This window comes from Nomascus leucogenys, chromosome 7b, assembly GCF_006542625.1.
Source record: "Nomascus leucogenys isolate Asia chromosome 7b, Asia_NLE_v1, whole genome shotgun sequence".
Taxonomy (NCBI): domain Eukaryota; kingdom Metazoa; phylum Chordata; class Mammalia; order Primates; family Hylobatidae; genus Nomascus; species Nomascus leucogenys.
The window spans coordinates 46,560,551-46,573,665 of record NC_044387.1 but is presented as its reverse complement, the minus strand read 5'-3'; the positions used below and the strand labels follow the sequence as shown (position 1 = coordinate 46,573,665).

Sequence of the window (13,115 nt, the reverse complement as noted above, 5' to 3'; positions counted from 1 at the left end):
AGGCAGCGCTCTGTGGTGGCACCTGTTCCCAGCCTGTGCCACCCTCCTCCCCGGCACTTTCCTCCACTGCCGGAGCTGAGACTGCCTGAGGCTGCTCTCGTCACCGATGTCCTTCTGGCAGTCTCAGAGCCTAGCACCTGTGTGAAGCCAATGCCTCTGAGTTCAGATGCCATGGCCAACGCAGGGACAGTGTGTGTGACTGACCCGCCTGTTGTGGTGCCACAGGGTGGCCGGAGCAGAAGCCAACCTGGCCTGGAGGGCTTGCCCTGTGGTTGCCAGCCCCTGCTTTGCCCCTGGTCCCTGCAGCCCCCCAGTGACAGACACCACAGGCCAGGCAGTCCTCTTGTGGCTGGAGCACTTCGGTGCCCACAGCCTTGATGCTGCTTGACCTCTGCAGGGGAGAGGATCTGAAGTCTCCTGGACCTGTTCTTCTCTGCCCACTCCCTGCCCGCAGATGAGACCTGGAGGCCAGGCCTCATTCTGCCCCTCCCATTGACTGGCAGCCCCAGAGGGACACAGCAGGTGGGGGGCTATGGGAAGCCCTCCACGCACCACACCCCAAGAAGCAGGGCAGGGCTGGCTGGTGGGGCCCCTGCCCTGAGGGCTGTGCCAGTGACTGCCTCAGGCTTGACGTAGGTCCTGACCTTTTATATATTAATAACAATTATTCTTATGTTGCAGGTCAGCTGCTTAGAGGAGCAAAATAAGAATATACTAAAAATTAAAAATTTAAAAAAAATTTTAAATAAATAAAAAATAAAAATGTGATTGCCCCCCAAAAAAGAAAACCCTCAGTGTTTCAGAAAAAAAAAAAAAAAAAAAAAAAAAAGCAATTCAAGCCACTGTGCCACAACTGGATTGACAAATTATAACCCGACCCTCAGGCTCGGGGATGGAAAAGGGAACATGTGCAGTTAATGTCGGCTTTTCTTAGCGGAATGCTTCACGCTGGATCTCCATCACCAACAGAAACACGATTTGTCCTCTGTCAACTACATTAATTACCTTAACAAGTTTGTACATCCCTTTCTATGCATTTTTCTGTTGGAATTTTACATGATTGTGCAATGACCCACGTTTCCCAAGGGGTGGAACAGGAACCGTGCAGACTAGGACACCCTTCCCCAGGACCTGGATGCCCTGCCCACTGCCTGTGGGGTTGCAGCCTTGGGGGGCGTTTTTCCTTCCAGCGGAACCCCTGTCAAGCCCTTGGAGGAGCCTTGTCTGGGCACATGGAGGCCAATGACCCAGGCTCCGCTGCAGTCCCTGTGGCCCGGCTGTGAACCTGCTGGCGCCGAGTTTCATCATCTCAGGTGAGCCTCCCGGAAGCCACCCTGCCTCCTGTGAGGGCTTCTCCCCAAAAGGCCACAGCCACAGAAGCAGCACCACAGGATCAGCCCACAGGAGACCCCAAATTCCAAATGAACCTTCTCAGTCAAGAAACCACAGGGGGAAGCTGACTGCAGTAAGGGGTGCCCACTTTCTGGTCACGTAGAGAGACAGAAAAGCTGGGGGCAGGGCCTCTGGGGGTGCCCATCCTGGTGGGCCTTGCAGGGCACGCAGATGCCCACAAACTGCACAGGCCCGTCCAGTCTCGCTCTTGTGAGGAGGTCAAAGAGGCAGTGAGCCAGAGTCACCTCCTGGTAAAGGCCCAGCCCAGGGCAGTTCTCAGAGCTGAACAGAAAAGGAGGGTGCCTGGGCCGGGCGCGGTGGCTCATGCCTGTAATCCCAGCACTTTGGGAGGCTGAGGCAGGCGGATCACGAGGTCAGGAGATCGAGACCATCCTGGCTGACACAGTGAAACCCCGTCTCTACTAAAAATACAAAAAATTAGCCAGGCGTGGTGGCGTGTGCCTGCAGTCTCAGCTACTCGGGAGGCTGAGGCAGGAGAATGGCGTGAACCCAGGAAGCGGAGCTTGCAGTGAGCAGAGATCACGCCACTGCGCTCCAGCCTGGGTGACAGAGCGAGACTCCATCACAAAAATAAATAAATAAATAAATAAAATAGAAAAGGAGGGTGCCTGGCATGACTTAGGGCCCTGGGAAGGGTGCTGCTGGTGACCCCTTACCATGGGCTTCTGAGGCAGCTCAGGGCTGAGGGGCTCTTTGCAAGTGAATGCACGGGACCACTTGCTCTGCAGCCCTGGACATGAGCGGCCCAGAGGAGGGCAGCTACACCTTGAGCCAGTACTGGCTTGGAGGGTGATGAGGGAGGAGGCTGGCCTCGAGGAAGCTGTGCTGCATGGAGGCAGCTGGCCCAGAAGAGTCCCTCCCAGCAACCCCAACCTGGGCCCCGGCTGATGCCTTCCAACCCTGTCTAACCACAAAGAACAGTTGAGAAGGAAGGAAATGTTCATGGATCAGAAATTCCAAATGTGGCCTCAGGGAATGTCATTGTGTTAAGTCCACTCCTGCCTCTAAGAGGCAAAGAAGTAACAAAAATTAATCCCAAGCAAAGCGTGGGCCGTGCAGGCTTGCTGCAGTTAGTCAGCGTGGCCCATCCTGCCCTAAGCAGGGCCCAAGTACTGAGGCGCTGGCAGACCCCACTGTCCCCTCCTCACTGCTCACTGGAGGGCACCACGAGCTGCGGGGTGAGCCCACCAGAGCCTGCAAAAGATGAGGACCTGCTGCCACTGCTGCTGACTGAAGCCAGGTCTCTCCTGGGGCGCTGACAGGAGGCCCCTTGCAGCAGCGGGAAGCAGAGGGCCGTGGGGACACTGAGGCAGCTGCACAGGTTCCCTACGGCAGGGGGGTGGGGTGTTGCCTGAGTGGCTTGACGATAAATCAGATCCTGAATGGAGCATGACTCATGGCCGTGGGCGTGGCCGGCAGGGCGTGGCTGGTGCACGCGGGGCCTTACCTGCCACAGCCGCAGGCACATGGGCATGCCCAGCTTGGCATCTGCCTTCGGCTTCAGGGCGCACACTGACGTCTTGGATGGCATCTCCAGAATCTGAACCTGACAGTAAGAAAACAAGTTGATTTGGGCCGTCGCCAAGTCGAGTCTGCGCTATACAAACAAGAGACTCTTAAGGCGATTAGCCAGGGCTGCTGTGAGTTTCTGTCTGCTCCCCTCCCCATGGGCACCTGGGAGCCCAGGCTCCTAATTAGGCTGCATGGGCCCTTGCAAAACACTCGCACTGTTCCCAGGTCACTGCCTGGCAGCTGCCCTGTCCTTTCCCCACGTTACCGTACAGGCTGAGCAGGAGGCTGGTTCACTGGCCCCTGACAGAGTCCGCCAATTCTCTGTCCTTCCTGGTGCAGGCTTTACATACGAACCACTGTGAGTGATCTCAGGCATAGCCATGGTTCTAAGACTCGCCCAGGAGCACCTAGGGATTTGCCACCCACTTGAGAAATGAATGTGATGTGCGTCCTCTGAGGGCAGCCGGGAAATCTGGCTCCCCTAGCACCCCGGTGTGCCCTGTGCATCGAGGCTGCATTCCAGGTCCCCTGAACACAGGCCAGGGCCCTCCTACACCTGGGCTGCGAGATGTGCCGTGCCGGCTTGTGGGGTATAGGCTCGCTGGTCACACATCTCCTGAACAGCCAGGTCAGGGGATGGCCGAGGCCACAAGCAGCAGACTGCCAGGTTGTTCTGCTCGAATCCAGGTCCACCTGCACCCTCTGCCCTCGCTCTGGGAACTAGGGAGGCTCAGCCAGCCCTGAACTTTCCCAGGTATGAGCGAGAGCAGCTCAGCAGCCCCTGACAGAGCCCGCTGATTCTCTCTCCTCTGTCTGCTTCTCCATCCTGGTGCCCGTTTTACATAGGAACCACTTGGAATGAGCTACCGATAACACGGCAATAACATCAACGCACAGCCACCTTGGACAGAGCCTGGCATACATGGGGCATCACCCAGTTTACACACAAGGAGTCCGAGCCCCCGAGGCTAGGGGCTCTGAGTAGGCAGAACTCATACCAGTTGGTCCAGTGGTCTCTGTCCCCTCTATTCTCCTGAGCCAGGCAGAGGGATCGTGTCTTAGGGGCCTGTGCCTGTGTGGGTGAGAAGCTTGCTGCCCTCACTAGCCCACACAGAACAGGCCTGGGACCCCAAGTCTGAATCCCAGATCTGCCACAGGCATGCTGGGGGTGTGCTGAGGTCACCTCCGGGCAGGGCAGAGAGCCAGGCCCACAGCCCGGTCCTTCCAGCTACAGAGTCCTGCTGAGGTGCCCACCTCCAGTATGCGGACCAGGGCCATGGCGCTTCCTGGGCAGGCTGCTCTTGCCAGGGGCCGCCACAGCAGCTCAGCCTCTGCCAGCAGGGCTTCTGCTCCACTCAGCACCAGGAGCTCAGCCTCCAACACAGGGCTTCAGCCCCACTCGGCACCAGGGATGGCTCACAGATCTAGGCCCCACACAAATGCATGCACACACACATGCATGGGTAACATATACACACCTGCACACACAAACAGAGGCTCCTGCCCATCAAGCCCAGAAACCAGGGGCCTCAGGGGGAGCCAACCATCTGACGAAAGAGGCCCCCGGGGAACAAACAGAGCAACATAATGAAGAGGGCAAAAAAGAACTCAGTAATGGGAGAGGTGATTACAGTCAGGAACCAAGAGGCTCAGTGACGGTGAGACCAGGCCTGCGAGCTCTGGGGAAGGTTGTCAAGCCTCAACTCCAAAGCTGGCCAAAATGGTAAGCAAGAGGGTAAAACAGAGGTCTCCGTGGACACCAAGGATTCCTTGCGGAAAAATCGCTCAAGGAGAAGCTCTAGCAACATGGAAATACAGGAACATTGACATCCGAAAACCAAGACGAGGTGCCACTGAGCCTGGCACAGAAGAACGTGGCGAACCCAGGAGAAGCTGGGGCGGGCTTAGCCGTTCTTTGTCTTCTGCAAGTAACAGCAACGCCAGGACAGGGTTTCTCCTCTTAGGATCAGCATGGCCACTGAGTGAAGAGCTAGAGGCACCAGGGCGGCCTGCAGGGGCCAGAGTTATGACCCATGTGCCACCTCCGTGATCCCAGCTAAGGGAGCAGTGGCAAGCTGTCATTGGGTGTTGCCACCATTGTCCCTTTGCTGTTTTTAGGAAGGGTCTGTGAGAGCCACTGTCAGGCTGTGGGGAGGGTCTGGGAGGGTGTAGACCACACTGTGTGGCTCACTCCCCACATTTCCAAATGATACGGGAGAGGGTCAGGGAAGTGCTGGGAAGGGAAGTCCCCTGGCAAGGGCTCCACCCCCGGGCCTGTGCCTACAGACCTAGGTGAGGACAGGCACTCCTGCCTTTGCACCCAAATGCTGCATTTCCCAAGACCACCCTGGCTCACCATGCCCCCATTCTGTGCCTATAAAAACCCCCAAGACCCTAGCAAGCAGAGACACAAGCGGCTAGACGTTGAGAGGACATTGAGGGGAGCACGGCAGCGGAAGAGCACACCGACAGAGGCTGGCATGCTGGCAGGCCATCGACCAGCGGAACGAGGTGGAATCTGGCCGGGCAGTTGGAGGAGAGCCCAGGCCACCCAGTGGCCTGACTCCAGGGGAAAACCATCTCCCTTCTGGCTCCCTCATCTGCTGAGAGCTACTTCCACTCAATAAAACCTTGCCCTCATTCTCCAAGCCCACGTGTGATCCAATTCTTCCGGTACACCCAGGCAAGAACCCCAGGATACTGAAAGCCCTCTGTCCTTGCAATAAGGCAAGGGTCTAATTGAGCTGACTAATACAAGCCACCTGTGGACAGCTAAACTAAAAGAGCACCCTGTAACACACACCCATTGGGGCTTCAGCTGTAAACATTCACCCCTAGACACTGCCGTGGGGTCGGAGCCTCACAGCCTGCCTGTCTGTATGCTCCCCTAGAGGTCTGAGCAGTGGGGCACCGAGGAAGCGAAACACGCCTCCATTGCACGCCCTGGGAGGGGATAAGGGAACTTTTCCCGTTTCACGACCTGTTTTCCCCATATTAAATTGAGAAGTTTTGTTTTGTTTTAAAGTCAGAGTCTCACTCTGTCACCCAGGCTGGTGCCATCACAGCTCACTGCAGCCTTGAACTCCTGAGCTCAAGTAACCCTCCCACCTCAGCCTCCCCAGTAGCTGGGACTACAGGTGTGCAGCCACCAGGCCCAGGTAACTTTTTGCAGAGATGGAGTCTCACTGTGTTGCCCAGGCTGGTCTCGAACTCTTGGGTTCCTCCTACTTCGGCCTCCTCAGTAGCTGGGACTATGATTTCCTACTTTTTGCACTCCTCTGTGCCAGATTTCTTAAAATAAGATCTGTTCCTCTTGTCGCTATATTAGAAGGATGGGCTAGTTCCAGCAGTTAATGGGGTGGGGAGGTAGAAGACTTGAGCCAGGGGCGGGAGGAGCTGCCCTGAGCACACCTGTGCCTCTGTGGGGTGGGGAGGGCGCGGAGGAGGCAGGCACTGGCTACACAGCCTACACGGCCATACACAGTCCCCAACCAGGGAGGGCCTGTCTCAATTTGGGTTCAAAAAGACCCCTCTGGGGACAATGAGGGGACATCAAGGGCAAAGGACTTGAGCAGGCCAGTGAGGGCAGGGGCAAAAGATGGGGGGAGGAGGGGCGCGGTGAGGGCAGAACCCAGGGCAGCCCTGATGCCCCACTCTGGAGGCTGCAGGAGGGAGCGGGGGTGGCGGCACCTTGAACCACATCCTGGGTGCAGGGGAGTGGTGAGCCCTGGGCCTGAGCACCAGAGGTACACACCACGTCCACCTGGCCTGGGTCCTCAGCCCGGGGCCGCCCCTGCCTGCGCCTGTACTTGGAGCCTCCTACAGACACCCATGAGCTTTCCGCCTGGCACCTGACTGCAACTGTTGTTTCCAGAAGGAAAAATGTTAGGTTTGGGCAAGTGTGGCCACCCATCCGGCCGAGTAGGGTGGGAGTGCGGCTCCCTGGGCGTTGTCTGGGTGCAGGCCAGCGAGGCTTTCTCCCGCCCAGTCTGACAGATTCCAGGTGGGAATGTGGAAAGCAACTGTTTTCCCAGGATGTGCGAGGTCCCCAGACAGGCTGCCCCAGGAAAAGACAAATGCTGCCCCACGGGGAGAGCCAAAAACCAGGAGGAGAGTTAGACAGCCTTGAGCACAGCGGACGTGTGGCCGGGGGCAGCGCAGGCTGACCGAGTGCTGGCTGGCAGCCTGAGACCAGCGCATGGAGGACAGCAGGCCAAGGGAAGAGCTGACTCAAACTCCTGCGGCATTCCTGTGGGTCTGTAGACCTTGGGTCCCAGGGGAGGAAGCACGCCCCTCTTTCTCACATAAATACAACTTGTAACAGGTTTTTGGCAGATTGGCAAGAAAAGTGTATGTAGCTCCTAATTGGTTATTTAAATGCAATGAACAAATAAATGCCTGTTCCTATCTCATTATTTCTGTACTGGATCTGCCTGAAGACAGAACAACTCTCCTTGGGCAGAGGCCAAGCCCAGCTGTGCGTGGGGGCCGTCCTGCCCAGTACCAGCCCCAAAGACTGTCGGGGCACAGCGAATGGGGAGGACTCGGCAGTGGGCATAGACAGTAGCCCCCACGTGTGCGCCCCCTACTCCATGGCATGTCCTCCCCATGCCCCACCCTCGGCCACCATGCCCCACTCACCAGGCGGGACAGTCGCCATTCACGGGCTCTTCTCTGATTTCCCTTCAGCTCCCCCAAGAGCTGAGCCTCCAGCCACACCCTCCTCCACTATGACACCCTTCCCGCACATCTTGGGCACCCGTCCCTTGGCAGACCCTGCCTCCTGTGCCACTGGGGGTGTGGATACCACTGTCCAGCTGGGCCAGTCCTGTGTTACCAACACCTCTGGTCATTCTGGCCTAAGCTCCACCTAACAGTGACCTCCCTGCTTGGTGATCTCCGCAGCCCCCTGGGTGTTCCCTAGCTCACCTTTCCCCTGGGGACTGTGATCACCACCTTGTGCCGGCACCCACCCATCCCAGCCCTGGTTCTGTGCCCTGAGATACCACCCTCCCTGCTGCCCTGGCTCAGCCCTCCCCAGGCCTCCAACTTCACCAGGGCCTTGGTCTCTCTCTCCCACTGCCTCCTGCCAGCTGCCCCAGAGCGTTCCTCCCACTTGGGTCTAAGGTCCTCAGGGCCCGAGCAGTCTCTCCCCTGCCGTTCCTGCCGGCCTCGGGCCTCCATGCTTGGCCATCCCACGCCGCTGTCCTCCATGTGCAGAACCATGCTGGGTGCCCAGGCCTCCAAAACACCGGCCCCTCCCCCAACGCCTCCTGATTCTCCCACTGCCCTAGGAGGATGGCTCATCAGCAAGGCCACCCCAAGGGGACAGGCCCAGGCCTAGCCGGCTGTGCATCAGCCCTGGCTGCTGGAGCTGCCGTTGGGTGGGTGGCTCCATGGAGTCCTGTGGGTGGGTGCAGGTGCCTCCTAACCAAGTGCAGAGGATGAGCACAGCTGTTTGGAGAACATGGGGCCTCAGGCGGGCTGGCTCTCACCTCGTCGCTGCCCTTCCCTGGCACAGCAAGCGTCCAGCGTGGCTGGCCCCCGGCCAGGATGCTGCTCCGGCAGAAGCCCACACTCTCCAAGCACACGGAGTCCACGACAGCGTTCCTGCCCTCCGCCAGGTCCCACAGGCACAGCTTCAGGTCCCGGCCCTGACTGCCAGACAAAGAGGAGACAGGCCTGAGACTCCCCTTGACAAGTGTCAGCTCCTGTGGCCCCTGTGGTGGAAGGAAGGCAAAGCCACGTTTCCAGAGAGCAGGTGCCATGAGCTTGGATCATCGCAGGTTGGGAGCCTCAGCTGAGGAAGGGCCTCACCACTCTGGCATTGACACATGAGCCAGCACCAAAGTGCCCGAGGCCAGGACATGCAGTGGACCAAGGCTGTGGACTGACGGCTGCCCAGCGTGGCCCTGGGGTGGGGGACACCAACCCTGCAGTGCTGCACAGCACAGAGAGCAAACTTCACTGTGTGCACCCTACAACCAGCAAACACCCAGGGTGCCAGGACCCCAGGAAGGACTGCAGACTGTGACGAGGGGGAGAACAGAGGGGAGCCAACCTGAGGTGTTTTGGGGTAGTGCTCATGACTAGATGCTTATGAGGTTAAAGACAAAAATAACTGTGCAGAAACTGTTCCAGTGGGTGAATTAGTTTCTCAGAGGGGTGCAGGTTACAGTTCTGAATCCTCTCACCACAGGGTCTCACCACAGGGAGATGTGACAAAGAGGCACATGGGAGAGATGGGCCGGCGGAGTCGAATTAGAATTGTAAAGTCAATACGAGCAACAAGTGTTTGGGCAGATGCACACAGAAATGAGTACAGACGGGTGTGTAAGCACAGGTCAGCGGGCACCCAGGCGTCTCCCAGTGCTGTCCACTGAGAACACCTAGAAGCAATGACCACACCTAACCCCAGGTCTTGGTTTCTTATCCTGTTCTCCAAAAACAGGAACCAGGGCTCTGGAGAAATGGCTGAGTCTAGGGTGGAGTGGAGGAAAACCAAGATGACTCTCAAGCATCCTGTAGTGCCAGGCAGTGAGAAATGATTCAAAAATAAAATAAGGCTGGGTGCAGTGGCTCAACGCCTGTACTCAGCACTGTGGGAGGCCGAGGCAGGCGGATAACCTGAGAGGTCAGGAGTTCAAGACCAGCCTGGGCAACATGGTGAAACCCCATCTCTACTAAAAACACAAAAAAATCAGCTGGGTGTGGTGGCGCTCGCCTGTAATCCCAGCTACTTGGGAGGCTGAGGCATGAGAACTGTTTGAACCCGGGAGGCGGAGGTTGTGGTGAGCCGAGATAGCACCGTTGCACTCCAGCCTGGGTGACAAAGCAAGACTCTGTCTCAATAAATAAATAAAAATAAAGACTGGGTGCGGTGGCTCACACCTATAATCCCAGCGCTTTGGGTGGCCAAGGCAGGAGGATTGCTTGAGCCCAGGACTTCCAGATCAGCCTGGGCAAAATAGTGAGACCCCTGTTTCTACAAAAGACACAAAAATTGGCCAGGCATGGTGGTGCGTGCCTGTAGTCCCAGCTACTCAGGAGGCTTAGGCGGGAGGATGGCTCGAGCCTGGGAGGTGGAAGCTGCAGTGAGCCATGATCGAGTGACTGCGCTCCAGGAGACCCTGTCTCAAAAAATAAAAATAAAAAAGGTTCGGGGATGTCAGAAGGACACGGGCTCTGAAGCTGGAACAATCTGAGAAATCAAATAAATCATGGTGGTATTAGATTTTAGCCCAAAGAAAGAAGTAAATCTGCATGAGCCCATCCTCATGAGTGAATGTTTATTATGTATCAGAAAGAAGGAATAAACCTTCCTTCCAGCTTCCTATATTCCAATTAAAGTAGAAATCTGCCATGGCTGGGAGGGATGAGGGAAACGAGAATACCCCAGTAATAACAGGTGCAGGCAGAGTCCACAGATGGATGCTAAAATCAGCAGCAAAAGGGTAAGGGTCTCAACATGTTGCCCAGGCTGGTCTCAAACTCCTTGGCTTAAACGATCCTCCCGTCTCAGCCTCCTGAGTAGCTGTGACTACACTCCCCAGAGGTTAGTAATTACTGCAGTGGTTTTAACACAGGGCCACACATCCTTGGCTCTCCTCCCCTCAGGAGGTGAAGCTTCATTTTTCCTTTGCATGTGGACTGCAGCTAGTAAGCAAAAGCTGTACCTTGACAGTGGAGTCAGGCAGACACTTCCTGCCCCAGTGACCAGGGTTGTCCTCCCCAAGCCATGGGACATTGGGGACCCATGTGTTCAGCATGGACTCTGGGATGATAGGATGAGAAACCTCACTTCTGTGGGTTTCTTCCCAAAACCCATCACCCCAGTCTTAACCTGAGAAAATATCAGACAAACCCAACCTGAGGGGCATTCTACAAAACATGTGGGCAGTAACTCTTCAAAAGTGTCAGCTAGGTGCAGTGGCTCACACCTGGAAGGTGGAGGTGGGAGGATTGCTTGAGCCCAGGAGTTCAAGACTAGTCTGGGTGACATAGTGAGACTCCATCTCTACAAAACATTTTTTTAAATTAGTCAAGCTTGTTGGCGTGCACCTGCAGTTCCAGCTACTCAGGGGGCTGAGGTAGGAGAATTGCTTGAGCCTGGGAGATTGAGGCTGCTGTGAGCTGTGATCACACCACTGCACTCTAGCCTTGGTGACAAAGCAAGACCCTGCCTCAAAAAAAAAAAAAGACCAAAATGTTGAGGTCATGAAAATAAGTGATCACACACCAGAAGGGACTAAGGAGACATGACAGCTCAGAGGATCCTGGAGCAGAAATGTCGTTGGCGGACAAACAGAAGAAATTGAAACAAAGTCTGGGTGCCAGTTATTATCATGCACCCATGCTCCGCCAGGAGGGCCGTGCGGTGTGCAGTTGCGGTTGTGGTTGTGGTGTCCACACCACAGAGAATTCAGCACCACAAAGGCCGATCTGGGCAACTCAGTCCCTGTCCAAATCTCCACTGGGGTTTTGGAGAACCTGCCAAACTGATGTCAACATGTACCTGGACATTTGGAGCACAAAGACTGGCACAGCCCCCGTGGCTCTGCTAGGCAGCAAGGCTCAACGTGACACTGCAGGGAGGCCGAGATGGGGGTGTCCTCAGCATGGGGAGGGGCCAGGGCCAAGGGAGGGGAGATGTGGCTGCACACCACGCTCACATGGAGGGCACCCATGTAAGCCCTGCAGGGAGCGGAGGACTGACTTGTTTTTCCAGGAATTTTAACATTTTTTTTCTTTGAGACAGTATCTTGATCTGTTGCCCAGGGTGGAGTGCAGTGGGGTGATTACAGCTCACTGCAGCCTCAAACTCCTCCCTCGGATGATCCTCCCACTTCAGCCTCCCAAGTAGCTGGGACTACCAGCGTGTGCCACCACACCCAGCTAATTTTTGTATTTTTTGTAGAGACAAGATTTCACTGTTTCCCAGGTTGGTCTCGAACTCTGGGCCCAAGCACACCTCGGCCTCCCTAAGTGCTGGGATTACAGGAGTGAGCCACTGTGCCCAGCTTAACTTTTTGTTTTGAATCAGTTTTGAACTCACAGGACAGTTGTGAGAACAGCACGAAGACCCCCTATGCCTCCTGCTGCAGTGGCCTGCTTTTCCCGGCCCCTCCCAGCCCTGTGCACACAGGTGAGCCTCTCACCAAGAACCCCGCCTTGTCACCACCGCATCCTGACCAAGGGTGAGCCCCAACAGCCTGCAGCCGTCCTGGGGCATCGTGGCCTGTGTGGGGCCTCGCGGGGCACACATTGCATTGCTGTGGGCCCCGGCTGCCTCTGCCCCCTGCATGGACCCTTCTCTCTCCCTGTCTCTGCCTCTCTCTCATGTCCTTGCACTCCTTCCTTCCCTGGGGACAAGGCCCAGGCCCATATTCCTCAGGGGACACCAGATGATGCTGCCTCTCCTCAGTCGTCACGCTTCGAGGCACACGATGTGACCTGCCCACCATCAGGGGTGTCAACCCTGATCGCCTGGTCAGGACCCACAGTATTCAAAGGCTCATCAGCCCTAATTCTGATCATTTATTTTAGTGCTCAAATTGGCCCAGGCTAATGGGAGTCCCTGCAGGCTGGCTCAGAATCCTCTGACATGTGGCCATCTGTGAGATGTCCAGACCTAGAATCTGCCATCTTCTGGGGAACCCTTACTCGGCTTAGGACACACAGGCATTTAGAAGCCAGGACCTGGGTGTCCACCTGCTCACTGCCAGAGTGTGCCCCAGCCACCAGGCCCCTCCGCACATGGGCGAGGGAACACACACATGCCTCACACGCATGCACACAACACACAATCACACACACCACATACCTCATACACACCTCACATACATACACACCACACAGGCAGCTCACACACACACAACTTACATACACAAACCTCACACACACAACACATAGGTTCTTTCTCACCTTCTCCCTTCCCGTGTTTGTAACTCTCCTCTCTGGGCAGGGACAACCCTGGCCTCTGTTCTCCTGGAGATGTTCACTGACATGCCCAACAAGCGAGCCCGCCGCCTGCCCTCACCAACCTCCTGGCCTCCCAGGCTGCCGCTGCCACACCACTCCCCCAACCCTGCTTCTTTGACTGCCTAGTACCCCCTTCCTGCCCCATCCAAGGGGCACTGAGGTGGGGGAAGGGAGGACCGCTGGGTACCCACATGGAAACACAGGGCCTT

General features: G+C 56.6%; 1 protein-coding gene across 1 annotated transcript in view; it reads right to left on the bottom strand.

Moving 5' to 3' along the window:
* GNB1L (G protein subunit beta 1 like) overlaps nucleotides 1-13,115 on the bottom strand; it is a 67,091-nt gene that overhangs the window by 15,950 nt on the left and 38,026 nt on the right. The window contains exons 5-6 of the mRNA XM_030815855.1: nucleotides 8,421-8,583; nucleotides 2,861-2,959 (exon numbers count right to left, since the gene is read on the bottom strand). Of these exons, the coding sequence (XP_030671715.1) occupies nucleotides 2,861-2,959; nucleotides 8,421-8,583 (262 nt within the window). The remainder of the gene's footprint in view (nucleotides 1-2,860; nucleotides 2,960-8,420; nucleotides 8,584-13,115) is intronic.